The 20450-nt window shown below is 36.6% G+C and overlaps 3 protein-coding genes across 3 annotated transcripts; 2 read left to right on the forward strand and 1 right to left on the reverse strand.

Moving 5' to 3' along the window:
• Nucleotides 1–3551: 3551 nt before the first annotated feature.
• LOC108980128 (LOB domain-containing protein 37-like) lies at nt 3552–4762 on the reverse strand. The gene is made up of 2 exons (XM_018950964.2): nt 4503–4762; nt 3552–4372 (listed from the first exon to the last, which is right to left on the reverse strand). The coding sequence occupies exons 1-2, from the start codon at nt 4684–4686 to the stop codon at nt 3930–3932; spliced, it is 627 nt and encodes a 208-aa protein (XP_018806509.1). The 5' UTR covers nt 4687–4762; the 3' UTR covers nt 3552–3929.
• Nucleotides 4763–11593: 6831 nt separating this feature from the next.
• On the forward strand, nt 11594–12406 carry LOC118349286. Its single transcript, XM_035693347.1, has one exon. It carries the CDS (start codon nt 11594–11596, stop codon nt 12404–12406), a length of 813 nt encoding a protein of 270 aa, XP_035549240.1.
• Nucleotides 12407–16400: 3994 nt separating this feature from the next.
• LOC109014217 lies at nt 16401–17069 on the forward strand. The gene has a single exon (XM_018996584.1). The coding sequence runs from the start codon at nt 16401–16403 to the stop codon at nt 17067–17069; it is 669 nt and encodes a 222-aa protein (XP_018852129.1).
• Nucleotides 17070–20450: the final 3381 nt, after the last annotated feature.

Below are 20450 nucleotides of genomic sequence, written 5' to 3' on the forward strand. Positions count from 1 at the left end.
GAAAAATTGATGTGTAGTTATCATTACTCCTGAAATACACTAGAATTCATACCAATTTTGATGATTTTTGGCATGAGATTTATGAGAAATTCTACATGGAAGCCTTGTGGTGTAATATTTCCTTGTAGAATTTCTCGAGATTTATTAAAGTAGATCTGGGCGGTTTCTACTATTATTACAAGATACCCTCTAGGGAGAGAATGTCCACCCCTCTAAAAAAAAACTTCCCCAAGTCAAAACTCGCTAGAGGGGGTGGGAGCTTTGGCTCCTGCTCCTCACTTCCTTTCCTTCCTATTTTTTCTAGTTTTGCATTTGTGTTTTTTTTTTTCTTTAATGTGTTTTTATTAGGTCTAATAAAGAACGTGATCCTAGTCCCAACAATTTCTTTTCGTCTCTATTTCTCCCTCACAAATCAACAATCTGGGTTTGGAAGTGCCACCTGGTGGTTTGGTTTGGTTGTGGGAGGGATGTGCCGGTCGGGTCTGGGTGCTCGTGTGGTGTGTGATTGTCGTGATGGTCATGCTCCGTGCGATGGGTGTCGGTGCTTGTGATGTGCAGCCTGGTGGAGCCCCCTAGGTGGTCGTGATGGTCATTGAAGATATGCGATGGACATCGGGTGGCCGTGCGATGGTCAGGCTCATGATGAGATGGATGAGAAGTGCGGGGTGAGATGGATGAGCCGCCTATGGAGGGGACAAGGAAGCACCTACGCTGACGACAACACTTCAGTGTTGATGTTAGTGGTGAAAGGCCGATGTTGGAGACGACAGCGAAGGTGCTCGTGGGCAGAGAGAAAGTCGATGCCGCTTGTGGTGGGCGACGTACGCTGAAGAGAAAAGAAATGAAGATCGGGCGTAGGAGCAGCAGGAAAAGAAAGAAAAAGAAAAAAGAACAAAAAAAAAAACAAGAATAAGAAGAAGTGGGTGGCGAAAATGATAGAGATGAAACCCTAAGGGGCCTTCCCACTTGCATATAAGCTAGCTTTTTTGTGTTGGACAGGGCCATGTGCTCTCTTCCGTCCATGTGATTTTTTGTTTTTAGATGTGTTTTTAGTTTTTTTTAGTGTTGTACCTTTATTTTCTAAGTGTTTTTTGACCCGCGTGAAGTGTTGAGCTGCTTGGATCGAACACAATCTAGGGCAAGAGCTAGTCGAGAGGAGTGGGCGATGCTATGACTGGTGGTCGTGCGGCTGATGCTCGTGCGTAGAGGGAGCCGTCTGCGCATTGGAGGCTGGTGTCCGTGCAAGAGCTGGGTGCTCGTGTCGACTAGGCTCTTGAAGTTGATGCTTGCGGTGCAAGTGCCGTCAGGGCTCACGCCTGTGCTCATGGTTCTGTATTTTTTAATGTGCTTTTATTGTAGTTTTTTGTTTTAGTAATTAATAAAAAAGAAATAGGCTTGGACTTGGTGTCTATAGCAATATTGTCTCGTACTCTTCTTTCCTAGGAGGACAGAGGGAGTTATTTAGTTCTATTTTTATAGAGTGTTTTCTTTGTTAAGAAATAGTTTTTTAGAACTTAAGACAATGTCTATCACAGAGAAATTTGTGTGCGGGAATCCTCTAGAGCACATACATAGTTTTACTTATAGTTTGAATTTTTATTGTATTTATAAGTCACAGTTGTAACTTCGATTCATTGAATTAAATGAAGTATGTTTCCATAAATATATATATATATATATAATTATATATATATATCAATTTAGTAAAACGTAAGTTATTTGGATCATTTCAAGTCATATATATTAAAAAGTGAAATGACTAAAATGTCTCGTACTTTGAACGAAATTGATATTATAAATTTTATAACACACAATAATCAAACTCATAATGATAAAGGCTTGTTTACATTTTCGAGAAACTTGTCTTATATGCAATATCGCATAAACAGGCATGCAAAAGATTACAATATTCAATCAAACACGTGTAATGTGAATATCTATTACAATATCTAAATTTGAAAGCGTTAGTTTTTAATGCATTTTGTTTTTGTTCACCCACGTCAGCATCTCAGATATCCTCTTCCATCGATCTCCTCTTTCATCATTAGATGCTGATCTTCCATCAAATACTAGGATAGTCTTGAACTTTTGTTACAAAATTTATTACTGTCTTCTATTTTTTTTTACAACTCTGCTAGGACAACCGATGCGCGAAACCGTGGGATAACCATGGGGCTTCACGTCAGCTGATGGATAAATGGTTCAAAAAATAAAAACAAAACACAGAGGTAAACGGGAGGGAAGGGAAGAGGGAAAACTCAGATTTCAAAACAAGTTGGATCTAAAAGAAAAATTGTGATTTTGCTCCTATCCTGGAAGAAACTCATATTGTTGCCCATAAAACTTAATTTATACTTCACTCCCAACTCAGATTCATTCCCTTTGATTTATACTGGAAGAAAGAAGAGATCATGGTCGTCGTTGTCTTCGGGTTCGCTAGATCTCATCCATCTAGTTTCAATTTTTGATCAAGTTTCTTCATTTTTCTTGATGTTGTTATGGTAGTAATAAGATATTTAGAGAAAATATTAGAAACGTTTCTGTATATCTTTTTATGAGTTTGGTATTTGTTTTTCTCCCTATCATCTTCCCCTGCCTCTTTAAGCTCTAAATTGTTAAGAAAAATTGGTAGTTAGTATGCCAACGACATAACTTTTTGTTTACTTTTGAGGGATCAGTTGGTAGTGGTACAGTAATGATCATTCTTGTCAAAATCACCAAGTTCCTTGCGAAAACTTTCAATGATTTTGGAGTTTATCCAAGTGGAGGAGTGAGAACTATAAGGTTGGCAAAGACGAATGAGTGAGAACTTTCAATGGAAGGCTAGAAGGAAGGTGGATTTCGAGGGAGCTTTGGAAATGGGGGAAACTACGATTTCGAGTGGTTTAGGAGCTCTAAAAATGGTTGCCTCAATCTTGATTCTGAAATGATAAATAAAGGGGAAGACGATGAAGATCTAAACGTTGTTGTTTCTATTTTGCCACGTGGGACGCGGTTACTCCGGGATTCTCCTAACCGGTTGCAAACAGACTTTCTCTTTTTTTAATCTCGTACCTTGTTTATGTTGAATCTAACAGTCATTTATTTTATAAATTCCATAAATCATTTTCATTTTTTGTTTTGTTAGAGACAAGAAATAATTTAATCATCTCTTCTCAATTCATCTTATCTAATCATTATAACTTTTTAAAATTTCTACATAAAATAAAATAAATAATTTAATTTTTTTAAATCTCAAAATAAAAATAATATTAAAAAAATATCTTCTAATAATATTTTATTCAATTTTTAATTTTAATCTCGACTCATCTTATCTTATGTACGAAAACAAACTATATCTAAATCTTTTAGTTATATCTTATTATCTTTCCTTGGGAGCCGAAGCAAATTACAATTAATTATTAGAAACTTTTTTCAAGGTATTTTTATAGTGCGAAATCAAATTATTGAAAATTTTATTTATTATGTTTGAGTATTTTTTTTCCTTCGCATTTATGGACATAAACTAAGCAGGTCCATTGGGAAAAAAGATTATACGGCTGAGATTAATCGAAGCACTTTGCAATTTGCATGCTTGGCCGAAAAAAATCACGGCTTCAACTCATCTCAGGTGCCCAATGGCCGCCGCCAATGCCCCCAAGTGGACACGTACGGCCCCCACAATCCATGCAAGCAGGCAACCCTCCCTAGAAAACGACAACGTTGGATTCTCAACAATACAAACTCGGAAACCAGACAGATTAATATTATTAACGCCTAAAAACTTGGCCGGAAACCTTGTTCAAAAACTCGCTGGAGAAATTTCCGGCCAACGAGACTAAAATGTTTTTATTTGTATTCTCTCTCTCTCTCGCTCTCTCTTACATTGCTCACTGATCTTTACGCCGCAGGACTTCATCGGAGACAAAAACTCTCTTTCTTTCTCTCTTTCAGACAAATAAATTTAGAAGCTTCCGATCCTTGCCAGGGCTTTCAAGGCTCGTCATCTCGGAATCGTCGGACTTGAACGACGTTGTCAAATCCATAGAGCGCTTGACTCTCCATGGGATGGGCCGTTTGAGGGCAGCACTCATATCGTTGGAGAGCTTAGGTGCCAGCGAGAGAGTAAGAGGATCAGACGGTTGATTTTCTTTCATGGACGGCGCGGATGGACTGTAAAGAGTTTCAACTGCAGATTCGTCAGTGCCGAATGCGTCCGGGGAAATTCCGGCCGTTGCGATATCCGCTATAGGCGTGAGATCACCGCCGGCGAGTGCCGTCTCCACCGCCAAATGGCATAAGTGCCACATGCCACGCGATAAAAGTCCCACCGCACCATCCACCGGATTCACCGTTCGGCCACAGGCTTCATACAACAAGGACTGGAACAAAGCTGAAGATGGAAGGAAAAAAAAAAAAAACAAAAGCAAAGGGAAAATCAACTAAGATCACAATCACAAACAAATTTCTTTTCGCAGGAAGGAAAATAAATAGAAAATGGAATCAGAAATCGGAAAACCGACCGGGTCTTTGGGATTCGGGGACGGCGGAGATGAAGGAAAGAAGGTCGCTGCGGCCGAAGAACTTGGCAAGCAAAAGAACGGCGTTGCCTTGGGCGGTGGGAGAGTTGATCCCCTGAAGGCACGATCTCAGGACGCATGTCTCGCCACAGCCCTTTCGCAGTACGCGGCAACCGTTGCAGCTCATGGTTTTGACGGATTTTCACGCTGCTGATTGCGGACCAAGAGAGGGAGTGAGACTGAAGAAGAAAACCAACCATTAATAAGTAGATATATAGAGACAAACATAGGATCGAAGAAAGACATGAATTACACTCGCGGTTGTGTTTGTTCGGGTTAAGAAATAACCATGGTCGAGTTAAGGAAAAAAAACCGGGTAATTTGAGTGTTGTTGATTGGATTATAGTGTACGGTGCGAGCGGGGACCCACTCCAGAGGTCGGAGTGGGATGGTGGGGTTGTACTTGTCGAGGTGGGAAGTGTGGGGGAGAATATCGATATCTTCCAAACTCTGGGCAAGAGCGGCTCCGTGTTGCCGCAAACCCTCTGGCCTTTGTTAAAAGACTTGCATCGATTCTTGCATCTCTTGCCTTCGGTTTTTCGGAGAGTCTTTTGATGCATTTTAGGCCCTAGTTTGTTTTTATAAAATTCTTAATAATATATTATTTAATTTTTAATTTTTATCTCAATTCATTTAATTTAAAATAAATGAAATCATTTTAGACAAGATATTTGGCTAATAAATGAATATATAAGATTATTTTTAGCAAAAAAAATGAATATTTAAATTTTGTCTATGCATTCTTTTCATTAATTTTATAATATTTATAGACAATTTCAAACTTAAATTCAAAGTAAAATAGTCCACTTATAATAATAATCTCTCCAATATCGGATTTCCTCGTTCATTGCATATGTTCTTTTCGTAAATGAATAATACTAAGTATAAATATTAAATGTATAAATCTTTTATAAAAATGTGGGTATGTTTCGGATTCCCAAGTACTTTTTGAGTAGACTGTGTGACCAATTGAGAAAAACTTTGACACCTTTTTTTTCGGGCGGTTACAAATAGATCAGTCATCCTCCTAGGGTCGATCGAAAATTAAGCTCTATAAAGTAAAGCTCTTGGAATTTAGCAGTGCCTATATATCTTAGTTCAAAGAGATACCCCCAACTATTTCAAAAAAAAAAAAGAAGATACCCCCACCTTTCCTTGCTAGAGAGCTTATATATATATATATATATATATATATATATATATTTATTTATATATATATATATTTATATATATATATATTTTATGTGTGCGGTGGAAATTTCTAATCACCTTTTTATTTTTTTCCTGTAAAATAATATACCATGGGATTATTTTGGTGTGCTTTCCTATCAAATTCCAAGTAAGCAAATGATATGTCTATAATTTATTTGAAGACTAGAGGGGGGGAGTATCGACAGTAGTATGTATTTCGATTAATTAAAGGAATAAATAACACTATTGCTTATTAAATTTAAATTGAAAAACATATTTTACCAAATTGGAGGTTAGAGTATACAAATTCTAACGGAGAAAATATATATATATATTTATAAGGCATGCGATATCGATAACAAATGTAATAAAATATTTACATGATATAATTTTATAGTTTAAATATTACAAATCAAATCATACGAGTAATATAGATTATATACTATATACATCAATTTGAAAATAAAATAATTAAAAAATAAATAAATTTAAAGTTGTATAAGTCAATTAATTAAATAAGAAAATTATTTAAATGTAAGAATTCATTGAAGGTTGGATTATTATGAATAAAGAATAACGAATAAGGTTTTTTTTTAATATTATTATTATGAATAAAATCCATTAATCCATTGAAGGTTGGATTTTGAACAGGAATGCGAGAGACGCGGAAAAACGAGTGGATTGAAACGGCCGCTGTTTTTATTTGTTGCGAGTCAATTGTGCCATGAGGCTAATATTAATATACTTTTGCATTTCTCTAATATTATAATTTATTCCTTTTTAGCCTTTTTGTTAAAGAAAAAGGTAAAATTGGTGGAGGATGCCGTGGAACCTACTTCCACAGCAGCAGGACTGACGTCTGACGTGCACCGCACAATTCCTTTCTTCTTTTCTCCTTTCGAATATCTTATTAAAAATACAATTCTTTCTACAATTTCTTTTGAAGCATATTATAAGCCAAGGCATTTTTGGTAATACAAATGACTTACTAATCATTAACAATTTTTCTATAATTTACTAATAAAATATTAATTTTTTAAGATTTCTGTTTTTTTTTTAATTTTAATGTGTTTAAATTTTTTATACGTTACATCTAATTTAATTTAAAAAATATTTTATAATTTGACAAATAATATCAAATCATATCAATTTTTTCTTTTATCGAAAAGCCATATCAATTTATAATTTTTTTTTAATATAAGATTTATGTTTACCTAGCACTTCTCTTATGGAATATAACATAATCTTAAAGATAAAATATGTTTGATTTTGTGAAAACATCTCAATTGTGAAAATAGTTTTAAAATAGACTGAGTCTGTTATTATTTAATTGTGGATCTTATTGAGATTGATTTAATTTTTTAAAAATTGAAATGAATTTAATTTTTTAAATTAAAATATATGAAGTAGATCAAGATGAGTTTAAATTTTTATAAAAAATAATAAAAAAATTATATTAATAATAAATTTGAGATGAATTAAATTAATTAACACAACTTTAATTGAAAATGAGGAAGGCCCCATATACTTATCCATCTCTTCCCAATCAATTTCCGCCGGACCGCCCACTCGTGGCTACGACTGCATGCCGGTGTTGTAGACTCTAGTCTATTCGTACGTAACCTGGCTTTTGTGGTCTAGCTCTTGCTTGTGGATAAGGATGCTGTAGAATCAGCAGCACCAGCCAGCCCCGATGATTGGTGCATGACCAACATTGCCGAAGTCCATATGTACGCTTTTGTACACAGGAGTTTATTCTAATTATTATTTTCAGACACCACATATTTTTTTTATTTTTTTTATTTTTTTATAATAAATATGTGATATATAAATGATAAGTAGAATAATTTAATTAATTTAATGAAAATAAAATAAAATAAGTATTAATAAAAAAATAAAAATAAATTTAAAATATATAAAATATGTGATGTGAAATGATAAATAGCATCCCCCGAACCTTTATTCAATCACCAAGTGAGAATCTGGTTACGTTGCAAGCCTTATTTCGAACACTTGGTGTGCATTTCTTTACGGAGGCATCGCCTGGCAATGCCTCGTGTTCAGCACACGATGCCAATTACTGGCCAAACGAGTCTCGTCTTATGGTGCATGCCAAGGCATCTTCTTGTATGTGACGCTTGTCTTGGGTATTTGGCGGCCGGACTGCCCATCTGCATGCGTTGAGTTTACAAATTGTTTAGAGTTCAAATAAATTATATATATATATATATATATATATACACACTGATTTTATTTACGCCACCCATAAATCATAATCTTATCTTTTATTATTAAATAATACTATGTAAAGTCTTGCACAGATTTTTTGTAAAAAAAAAAAAAAGAACCTAATATAAAAAAGTGTGAAAATTAAATTCATTTTTTTTTTGTAGAGTTTATTTTTTTATAAAAAAATTTACGATAAGACTTATACATTTGAAACTCGTTCTTAACAGTACTCATTGTACGTGAACTTATCAAAAGCTAGCCGATAATACATAATGTTTTTATTACATATTTAGCCTATTAGATGGTCGAAACCATCCTACAACGAACTCATTCACTAGCTAGACAACCACTTTGCATAATGATTCTTGAATCATTCCGTTGTTCCGATGGCCCAAAAAGCCTCTTAATTTATTTTATATAATCATTATAATTTTTAAAAAATTATAATACAAAATACAATAGATAATTATATTTTTTAAAATCTTAAAATAAAAATAATATTTTATTAATATTTTATTCAACTTTCATCTTATCTCAACTCTCTATTTAAACCTCTATTGAGTATTCCAAAGATTCACCTAGCTTCAAATATTTCAAAGATCCTCAGAATTGCATAATTATATATGTTATTGTAAGTGATTTATACAAGATTAAATGCCGATGTAGGATTTATATTGTTCAAAAATCCTATACGAGCGGTGTCAAAAGTTTGATAGCCTGATAACATATGACACGCATTACAAGAAAAATAGATTTTTGTAGCCATTTAATTGCGACGAAAAAATTATTTGTGATCAAAACAGACTTATTTTGATTGTAAATAATCATTTCGTTGGAATTAAATGGTCATAAATAAACAATTTTCTTGTAGTGACTGTTCTCTAAATGAAAAACCTGAATTCAAAACCCTCCACCTCTGTTGTATTAAAAAACAAAATCCTACCTAAGCAATATTAAAATTTAAATAAATATATGAAAAATTCTGAAAATATATAAAAATACTTTAGAATATGTCTTTGCAACGGATCCTAAAAATGTTGTACATGCGCTATCCGCTCTTAATGCGTAAAATGAACCACGTTTCTCGTAAGGGTGATGCTACAGCTCCGCTGGGTGCTCTTGTTACGGGTGTAGTATTATTTTATATGTATTTTATTTAAATAATTTTTTATATAGATCTTTTATTATTTTAAAATATTTTTAAAAAATAAAATAAATTTAAAACATCATTAAGAAAATACTTTCTTAATTAGAAAGTAAAAAAATATATATTAGAAAATACTTTCTTAATCATGAAGTAAAATAAAAAATTATAAAAAATATTTTTATAAAATAAAATAAATTTAGAACATCATTAAAAACACTTCCTTAATTAGAAAGTAAAAAAAAATCATTAAAAAATACTTTCTTAATCATGAAGTAAAATAAAAAAATATTTTTTTATGATTTTTTATTTTACTTCGTGATTAAGAAAATATTTTTTAATAATATTCTGAATTTTTTTATTTTTAAAAAATATTTAAAATTATTAAAAAAATTTATATAAAAAATAACTTAAAAAAAATACATAAAAAATAGAGCTTTGCTACACAACCTCCACCACACTCCACACTCCACACTTTTTTAAATTTTTTAAATTTTTAATATTTTTTTTAAATTTTTTTTTGAGTTTATTCTTTTTAAATTATTTTAAATTTTTTATTCATTATTTATATAATAAATATTTAATAAAAAAAAATAATAAAAATTAAAAATAATGTGAAGTGTGGAGATTGTATGAATAGTAGAAGATTAAGTAGATTTTTTTGTAAAAAAATATACTATTAATCTCCAGAGGAGCTCCCAGCGGGAGATATAGCATTTCCCTTCTCACAACCAACAAGACACGTCGCGTGGCACGTTCCTTGCCGGCTGGTGCACCTACGTGGATGGAGCTAAAATCTCCCATAACGGCGCCGCAGTAAATGGGTTTTGGATGAACTTTTAGGGGGCCGAATATAATTTGATTACAGGCCCAATTGAATTTGTAGGCCCGGATATGTTTGATTTTATGTAAAATTATTAAATAAAAACGAGGGGACTATGCTCATCTCTGGACAGATATTTTTTTCCTTCTTCTGAGGAAATGCAAAACATAAATTAAGCTGAATCTTGTATCTGACGTCTTGAGATTTATTTGAGACAAAGAATCTCATGCATCGGTATAAAAATAATTTAATTATATTTAAGTATCCAATTTCGTTTTATTTTTCTCGATTTCTTTTTGTAGCAAAACAAATTACAATGTACAAATCTAGAGTTTTACAAAAAATTGAGAATCAATGAGATATGGACGGGTTATATATATATATATGAAAAATATTATAGACTCAAAGAAATCCTACAAAAGAATTCCACATATTGATATAGAAGCCAGTGAACCACGTCTCCTCCTATTTTTTTCTCTCTCCCTCTTATCTCTCAGGGCCTCTCCCCTCCCCTCTCTCTCCTCGAGTCCCCCCTCTCCGTGCTCGCCATGGTGGTCGGGGACTATCTTAGGGTGGACAGAAGCTGCTGGCGGGGACATGGGAGCTCATGGCAGTGCTGTGCACCTTTTTGTGCATTGTATCATGGTGGTTGCGGTGCGGTCACGACTTGCATGGCCGAAGGCCGTCGTCCGTTGGCTGGGGTGGTCGGGAACCACCCCGGGGGGCAGACATCACCGGTGAGAGAAATGGGAGGAGGGGAGAGGCATGGGGAGAGGTTTAGTGCAATGTCATGGTGGTCGTGGCTTGGCTGGGGTGGTTGCAACTTGCGTGGCCGACGGCCGTCGTCAGGTGGCTGAGGTGGTCGGGAATCACTCCAGGTGGGCAGACATTGTCGGCAAGGGAAAGTGAGAGGGAAAGGGGAGGAGGGGAGGCACAGGAAGAGGGAGGTGAAAAAAAAAAAGAGACGTGACACATTGGTAGTGCGTCACATTAGTGTGTGAAATTCCTTTATGAAATTCTATATATATATATATATATATATATATATAAGTCTTCAATTAAGAGGAAAAATAAAAGAACATATGGGTTTTAAGCTATTGCATTGCTATTTCCTTTTCCTCAGTTATCCGCCAACCCAACAAAATAGAAAGATCAACGAATATTTTGTCAATGGGCTCTCTACTCTGTACATACCGTTCAAAGTTATCATTTGCGTGTTTTTATTTTTAATATATATATATATATATATTTATATATAATATAGCATTTTCCTTTGATAAATTTATGAAGCCAGAATGGATAAGGAAACTCTAGTTGGGAGAATTGGTGTGGCAACAAAAAGGCCCCGTAGTTTGGACCCACTAGTAGGTTAACAGATTTATTTTGCTGGGCTTTTTATTTTTCAAATGATCTCTACTCCATCAGTTACACCCAAATATTTTTTTCTCTTCTGACTTTATACAATTGTGTTATTCTTTATCTTTGATTTTATTACCTTTATTTATATCTTCTAGTACGATACGTTTAAAAAAAAAAGAAGTGAGAGGAGTATCCTCTCTGTGTCTGTTACGGGAGCAGAGGTGGAGTGAGGTAGTCAGTTAGGGTTCTTTCAGAAGAACATAACTGTTTTCTCCGTCGAGGACGGCGATGGCGAGGGGAGGAGTTGATAGGTTAGAGGTGCTTTGGGAGAACTTTCGGCTGTCGAAGGAGGAAAGTCTAGACCTAGAAGTGAATGAAGTGGAAGACGCGATGAAGGATAAAGGAGACCGAAGTCTGGTAGGGAAGGTTTGCTTGGATAGAGTGATCGGGAAGGAGATCCTGTCTTCAATGATGGCTAAGATCTGGAAGATTAGCAAAGCAGCAGTGTTCCAGGAGGTAGGTACAAACATTTTTATTATTACTTTCCATACTATTATCGATTTGGAAAAAGTTTGGGAAGGACGACTTTGGCTCTTCGACAATCATCTTCTTGCACTCCGGGTGTTTGATACGGGGGCTCAACCGGGCGCTATGAAATTCGAGGAGGAAGTTTTCTGGATCCAACTCCATAATCTTCCTATGGGGTTCATGGACGAGTCCAGGGGCTTTCAAATAGGTGGATCTGTAGGGAGAGTTTGGGCGGTAGATGTGCCTCCCGATGGGGTTGGGTGGGGGAGATTTCTGAGGGTAAGAGTTGAGGTCCCGTTGAGAAAACCAATTGCTAGGGGTCGGTTGATTACTGTAAATGGGAAGAAGGTGTGGGTGGGCTTCAAGTATGAGAAGCTACTGAGAATGTGTTTTACGTGTGGATGGGTGGTTCATGGGGAAGATGGGTGTAAGGGAGGAGGGAGTATGGAAGCTATGGAGCCCCAATTTGGCGCATGGCTTAGAGCAGAGAAGAATTTCATAACAAGAGGTGTAAAACAGAAATCAAGATGGGATTACAGCACTGCAAGAGACTATGAGCCTGGACCCCAGTAAGGAGAGAAGGAGAGAGAAGGGAGGAGAGAATGAGGGGAGGGAAGGGGGAGAAGCGAGTACGGAAGAAGTTACTACAATTGATAAGGGGGGGGGGTTGGGGAGAAGGAGAAGGCATTGGCTACTGCTCGAGTGGAGGGGGTTGGGAATGCTATTTTGGGGAGGGCTGTTATGGAAGTGGCTAGTGAGGTAGCTGGGGGGCAGGGTAGTTTTATGAGTCAGGAAGGGATTAACGAGACAGATTTATTAGGAGTAAGGGTTGTGAGTAGTGATGAGGGGGGAAACCAGCTTTCTATTAAGGGTAGATGGAAGCGTAGGGCAAGGGCAAAAAATGATTTACAGGCTAATGTAGGCCGAGATACTGGGAAGAAAAGAGTGGACAGAGAAGAGGAAAAAGAAAATTGGAATAAGGGGGTTTCAAAGAAAATTAAAAAAGAAGGGGAAGGAAAATGGGTGGTTCTGGGAAGTGGCCTGGAAATAAGTTTGGCGGAGGCTGTTCAGCAGCCCCGCCAGGGGCCATGAAAACCCTTAGTTGGAACTGTCGGGGGCTTGGCAACCCCCGAACAGTTCAGTTCCTTTGCCAGATGGTAAAGGAGAAGAGGCCGGAGATGATTTTCATTATGGAGTCACGTCTGAAACAGTGTAAAGCGATTGGTATTCAGAGGAGGTTAGGTTTTGAGGGCTGTTTTGTAGTGGAGCCCATTGGTTTGAGTGGGGGACTAATTCTTTTTTGGAAAAGGGAGGAGATGATCGAATTGATCAATTTTTCTCACAGACACATTAATGCATGGGTGGATGAGGGGGGAGGTAGGAAGAGATGGGTTTTGACTGGTTTTTATGGGGATCCGATAGTGCACAAAAGAAGAGAAGGATGGAATTTATTGAATTCCCTTGAACTAGAGGCTGGAATTGGTTGGTGTGTGGTGGGGGATTTTAATGAGATTGTGAGTCAGGATGAAAAACAAGGGGGGAGATTAAGAAGTGAGGAACAAATGGATCTATTCAGAAAGGCTTTGGAAAAGGGCAATTTATCCGATTTGGGTTGGAAGGGTGATCGATTTACATGGTGGAATGGGCATGTGGATGATACTTTTGTAATGGAGAGACTAGACCGAGGGGTAGCAAACTATCATTGGCTGGCTTTGAATACTGAAGTTAAGGTGGAGGTGCTGGTCACAGTATGCTCTGATCACTGCCCCTTATTGGTCTGCTCTAGTAGTGGGGATAGAAGGGAAATTAGAAGGGGACATAGTTTTAAATATGAGCTGTCTTGGGATCTGGAAGTGGGATGTACTAGGGTTATTGAACATGAGTGGGGGAGAAAAAAGGATCTAAGGGAGGGTATGGCAGGTTTGTTGAGATTATTAGATGGTTGTAGAGGTTCCCTTAAAAACTGGAGCAGAAACTTAGTTAAAGAAAGAGGTAGAGAGATCACTTTGCAAACTGAGCAACTAAGGGTGCTACAAGAGACGGGAAGGGGTGGGCAAGATAGGCTGGAGGAAATAAAGAGGAGAAGAAAAGAAGTGGAGAAATTACTTGATCAGGAAAATTTAGCTTGGAAGCAAAGGGCTAAAAGGCATTGGTTGCAAAAGGGGGATAGGAACACAAAATTCTTTCATGCATGTGCTAATCAAAGGAGGAAGAGAAATTTCATTAGTAAAATAAAAGATGAGCAAGGGGAGGTTGTGACAGAACCGGAGATGATTGCAGAAAAATTCAAAGCATATTACGAAGGTATTTACTCTTCCACTTTCCCTACAAATGAGAAAATTGATGCTTGCCTTAGCTGTGTAGAAACCAATGTTTCCGAGGAAATGAAACTGAATATGGAACGAGATTTTACTGAGGAGGAAGTGGAGAGGGCCTTAAAAGAAATGTCTCCTTTAAAATCCCCGGGGCCTGATGGTTTTGGTGCTGGTTTTTATAAGAATCATTGGGGTGTGATTGGAGCAAAAGTTAAGGAAGCTGTTCTTGAGGTGCTGAATGGAGGTCCCTTGGATAAGAAGGTTAACTATACCTTTCTAGCCTTAATTCCTAAGGTTACATCCCCTTTATCAGCAAAAGATTATAGGCCTATTAGCTTGTGTAACGTGCTGTATAAGCTGGTCTCTAAGGTGATAGCAAACAGAATTAAGGGGGTTTTGCAATTCATTATTTCAGCAAACCAGAGTGCTTTCATCCCGGGGAGACTCATAACTGATAATATCATGATAGCCTATGAGCTTTTACATTCTATGAAAGCAAAACAAAAAGGGAAAGAGGGTACCATGGCCATTAAGCTAGATATGGCCAAAGCCTACGATAGGGTGGAATGGACTTTTTTGCAGGCTTTACTCGTGCAAATGGGGTTTGGGGATAGAATTATAAAGCTGATCATGGAGTGTGTTTGTTCTGTGACCTATTCAGTGCTACTTAATGGAAAGCCAGGGGATATTATAAAACCTTCGAGGGGGTTGAGGCAAAGGGACCCTTTGTCCCCTTATTTGTTCATTATCTGTGCAGAGGGCCTAAGCCAATTGCTGAAAAAGGCAGAAGTAAGGGGTGATATACGTGGAATGGCAGTAGCTAGGGGTGGTACTAGAGTGAATCACCTCATGTTTGCTGATGATTGTATCATTTTCAGTAGGGCAAAAGCCGAGGAGTGGAGAAATATTCAGGCTATTTTGAAATGTTATGAAGAAGCTTCTGGGCAGACTTTGAATAAACAAAAGACATCCTTAATGTTTAGCTCCAATACTAGCTTCTCAATTCGAGGGGGGATCCAAAGAGAGGCTGGGGCTGTTCTTTTTGATAATTTTGAAAGATATCTGGGGCTGCCAGCAATGGTAAGAAGGGCAAAATACAATACTTTTCGAAGTATCAAAGATAGGGTGTGGCAGAAAATTCAAAATTGAAAGACTAATTTCTTGTCTAGGGCTGGAAAGGAAGTGATGGTGAAGGCTGTTCTGCAAGCCATCCCTACTTACTCTATGAGTGTTTTTAAGCTGCCAAAAAAGTTGTGTAGTGACTTAGAGGCTTTGATCTCAAGGTTTTGGTGGAAAAATAATAAGACAGATGCTGGTATTCATTGGAAATCTTGGGAGTTGTTGGGGACTTCAAAAGATGGAGGTGGTCTCGGCTTTAGAAGTATGGAGGGCTTTAATAGAGCAATGTTGGCAAAACAAGGATGGAGATTGGTCCAGAGGCAAGATTCACTGGTGGCAAAGATCTTTAATGAAAAATATCTGAAGGGGCAATTTTATACTGCAGCAAAATTAGGGAGATCCCCCTCTTTAATTTGGCGTAGTTTATGGGAAGTAAAGGATGTGGTTGAAAGGGGCCTGAGGTGGAGGGTGGGAAATGGAAGAAAAATTCAGATATGGGGTCAGAAATGGCTTCCTTCTCCTATTTCTCATTGTGTTCAATCTCCTATACAAGGTCTAGCAGTAGATGCAAGGGTGGCAGATTTAATTGATGATGAGAGGAAGGAATGGAAAGTGGATTTAATCTCAAGGGTTTTTAAAAAGGAAGAAGCTGATATGATTTGTGCCTTACCCATTAGCAGTTTTGGGGCAGATGATAGAATGTTTTGGGGCTTCTCAAAGTCAGGTAAATTCACTGTAAGAAGTGCTTACCATGCTGATGTCCAATGGAAGTTAGAAAGGAAAGGGGTTTCTTCTGGAGGGAATAGAGATGCTGTGCAGTGGAAGAAGGTTTGGTCTTTGGAGGTGCCGGGAAGTTTTAAACACTTTGTCTGGAATGCCTTGAATAATGCCTTACCTACAAGTTTTAATCTGTTCAAAAGAAAAGTGATTGAGGATCCTCTTTGCCCGATATGTAGAAGAGAAGAGGAAGATGTTAAGCATGTTCTGTGGTGCTGTCCTGCGGCTGCTGATGTGTGGGCTGAAGCTGAAAGCCCAGTGAGGAAGTGGAGGAATCAGGTGCAAGACTTCACAAGTTTGTGGATGGAATTGATAAAAAAGCTCCAAAGGATTGTTTGGAAAGAGTTGTTGCCATCATGAGGGGTATTTGGGGGAGAAGAAATGCTTTTATCTTTGAAAAGGTTTTTGGAAGCCCGGGTAAAGTGGTGAGATTGGCATTGCTGTCCTTAGAGGAGCACCAGGAGGCTAACAATAGAAGGGAGGCAGGGCAGGAAATCAGGGAAGGGAATAGGATGGACAGAAAATGGAAGAGACCTATGCCAGGATTATACAAGTTGAATTTTGATGCTGCGGTTGATCTAAAGAATAGGAGGATAGGCATAGGAATTGTTATTAGGGACAGCAATGGAGAGGTAATGGTCACGGTATGCTCCAGGAAGGATCATGTTATTTCCCCTTTTATTGCCGAGTGCCAGGCCTTAAAGAGATCTATAGATCTTTGCAAGGAGCTGGGTTTTGGGGCTGTTATGATGGAGGGAGATGCAAAGGGAATGATAGAGACAGTGCTAGCCAAGGAGGCAGACGAGTCTGAGTATGGTCAACTGATCGAGGACACCAAGAGAGCTTTTGCACAAGGTATTCATTGGTCTTTGAGTTTTATACATAGAGAAGGAAATAGTGTTGCACATAGTCTAGCAAAGAAGGCTCTACTTACAGATACTGAGTTATGTTGGATTGAGGAAAGTCCACAGGAAGTTATACAGAAAATTGTATACGACAGAAATTGTAATTTCTTGACTTTATAAATGAGATGAGGTTCTTTGTTTCAAAAAAAAAAAAAGTACGAAACGTTTAAGTAACTGCATAGTTTGACCCATTAAATGAAAAATCAAAGATGAAAAATAATATTATCAAGTGAGTAGGTAAAGCACACTCAATAAAGTCTCTACATGTCATAATTTAATTTAATAAATAAATTTTAAATTTTAAATTTTATAAATCAAATCTTACTATTTAATTTTTGTGAATGGTGTGTTCTACATACCGATTTAAAAATAGAATAAATATTTTTAATTAAATAACCTGTTTATGATATCATTTAGAACATATATATTATGGGATAATGCTATACACCACATTTCTATCTTATTTTTATTTTATTATATAAAATGTGATATATTTAACACCATTAAATGATCTTTAGTACCATATCTTAGGGATGAAAATAAGATGAAAATGTGACGTATAGAATTTTCTGTGTTACCATTCCGAAAAGTAATTTGCACACGTGCATGTTAACAATTATTGTTGGATTGTCTGTTGAAATTTGATTGTTTGGATAGTCATACATCTTTTTGTTATTTACCAGACATATCCTATATATAAAATTAATAGGCTAATTAATATTAAAATGGTCCCTAAATTTTACATATTTTGAGAAAAGGAAAAGTAGAATTTTCAATTTTGTCAATCTGACTTTGTGAGTTTTAGCACGTACATGCATCGTGATTATCGATCACTACATGTTGATCAGCTTGCCACGTGACAGCTTTACGCCACATGCATCATAGCGAATGAATACACAACACATGTAAATTACAAGAATTTTACGAAATCCTTGGTCTTATGATTTTGTTATACCGAGGATTCTTATTGTAAAGGGTAGTTTTTCTCTTTTCTCTATTACAAGCGAAGATATAATAATATGAAACTAATGAAAGCGAAAATCTAAAATCAGGATATGGAATAAACGTGCGTTTTACACTGATCAAGAGCTGATGTGTCAGCTCTCTATTGGAGCTTACAATAAGCCCACTAATATAAAATTATATAAATTTTATATAATTAAACTAAATTTGTTTTTTCTTTAAATCCTATACATGAGCCCGATCGAGGTGGCACCGAATCTAACCATTTCAAGGTCGGGTAAAGTTTTATAAATATATAGTTTAATGATATTTTCATTCTACTCAAATCAAAGGAAAACTATAGATTATTATGGTATTAAATTATAAAGCATTTTCTCCGCTCCGTATGTAACGATGAATGGAATCTATATATGGCAAAAAGAAATGATAGTTACAATCGTGAGTACGCAAACGTCTTATAATTATTTTGAAAAAAGTGAATAAATACGGGATCTACATACAAAAATAATAATTTTTTAATAGTAAACCTAACTTTTTTTTAAAGCGACTTCACGGCGTTTGCACACCGATCTACGACTGCATGTAACATTACTCATATGCAAATAGACGTTCAAATCATGCGGAGTAGCACATTAGGTGGTGATTACAGAGTCCACATGTTGTCTGACTCATCATCCCATCTGACATGGGCAAAAACCAATTCCAGTGGTCCAATTTCCACAGAAAACTACGTTAAAAAGCAGCTGCTAATTCTCGTCATTTATCATGCCATGCATCCCAAAAGTTACTGTTTCAAGTGGTACTTTCAATAAGGAAGAGCGACCAGAAGCAATACTGATATATGGCTTTAAGAGACAGTTCTAATACTTTAAGCTTATCGGTCAAATAGTTCTCTTCACGTTTTTTTTTTTAAGAGATCATTTCATCTTAATCCATTGACTTAAACATCCATTACAATTTTCTCACAATCAATACATTGCAAAATCTCTCTTGGACCCTTCTCAATCTAAATCACTTCCTCCTCAAAGCCTAAAGCCAGCTTAGCAAAGATGTGTGCAGCATTGTTCCATTTTCTTGGTATAAACTTCAATTGTCGATTGTTGTTATGACTGAAGAATAGCTTCAAATCTTCAACAATCTGTCCATACCAAGATCAGTTCTCAATTTTACTCTTTACATCATTGATCAACACAAGAGCATCCCCTTAAAAAATTGTTTGGTGCAATCCAGTTTTATAGTCATATATGTAGCTCTCTCTAAAGCAGCAGCCTCAGCTTGTAAATGATTAGTAATAAACCTCTTGGACCACCTTGCCGCTACTACCAAATCACCTTCCCAGCTTCTAACCACTATTCCACCTCTCATCCTCTTATTCTTCTTATCAAAAGCTGCATCCTAATTAAGCTTGAACTAGTTAAATGCAGGTTTGTTCCATTTCACAGGTGTATCTCTAGCAACCCCTCCAACTATTTGAGTCTTTCCACACTGATGAGCATGGTGAAAATCCTCCACTTCCAATCTTGCAATCTGCCACACCTTCTTAGGGCCATCTAACTTACCTTAAAAAACCACCATATTCCTTCGCAAACAGATTCTCCTCAGCCCACACACAATCAGCTCAATCTCTGTCTTATTATGTCTCGATACCAGTCCCTCCCAAATATGAACAAAACTTATCTCACTCAATGTTGCTTTTTGTAATGGACTATTTGAGTCAGACCATACATCCTGAGCTACTACACAACTCCACAAAGCATGACTGCTACCTACTGGCTACAAATAGGACAAAAACCATCACCTAATATTTTTCTCTTCAACATATTCCCTCTTGTAGGTAATGCTTCATTAACTGCCTTCCACACAAAGACTTTGACACCATTAGGCACTTGTAAATCCCAAAGTCTCTTCCATATATCTGTAGTTACCTGTTGTTTCGAAGACTCACCCATATTGATCCTTTTTAACTGACATTGCAGAAAATAGGCTGATTTAACTGAAAACATGTCAGTCTTGGTTTGTCCCCAAGTCAATTTATCAACAAAACCCCTTTTGCTCATAGTCAAACTCGTAATCAAATTTGCTTCCTCAGTACATAACACCTCATCAACTAACTCTTCCTTCCAATTCCTTTCACCATCCAGCAGCTCTTTCACAAAAGACCCTCTCTGCAAAAGAGTAACTGGAGATTGAACCTTGTGAGTATATGGAGTAGGAAGCCAACTATCCCCCCATTTCTAATCCTCTCCCAATTTCCCACCCTCCACCTCAAACCAGCTTTAACTAAGTCACTTGCCCCTTAAATACTTCTCCAAATAAATAAGCAGAACACCCAACTTTTGCACTAAAAATATCACCCTTCTTAAAATACTTTTCCTGCATTATCTTAGAAACAAAGGAATTAGGGTTAACAAGCAATCTCTAATATTGTTTTGCCAATAAAGCCTGATTAAACATCTCCATATCTCTGAAACCCATCCCACCTTTCCCCTTAGATAACCTCATCCCATCTCACTGCTTCCATTGCACTTTATTGTTATT

The sequence above is a fragment of the Juglans regia genome, chromosome 8, assembly GCF_001411555.2.
Source record: "Juglans regia cultivar Chandler chromosome 8, Walnut 2.0, whole genome shotgun sequence".
NCBI classification, from domain to species: domain Eukaryota; kingdom Viridiplantae; phylum Streptophyta; class Magnoliopsida; order Fagales; family Juglandaceae; genus Juglans; species Juglans regia.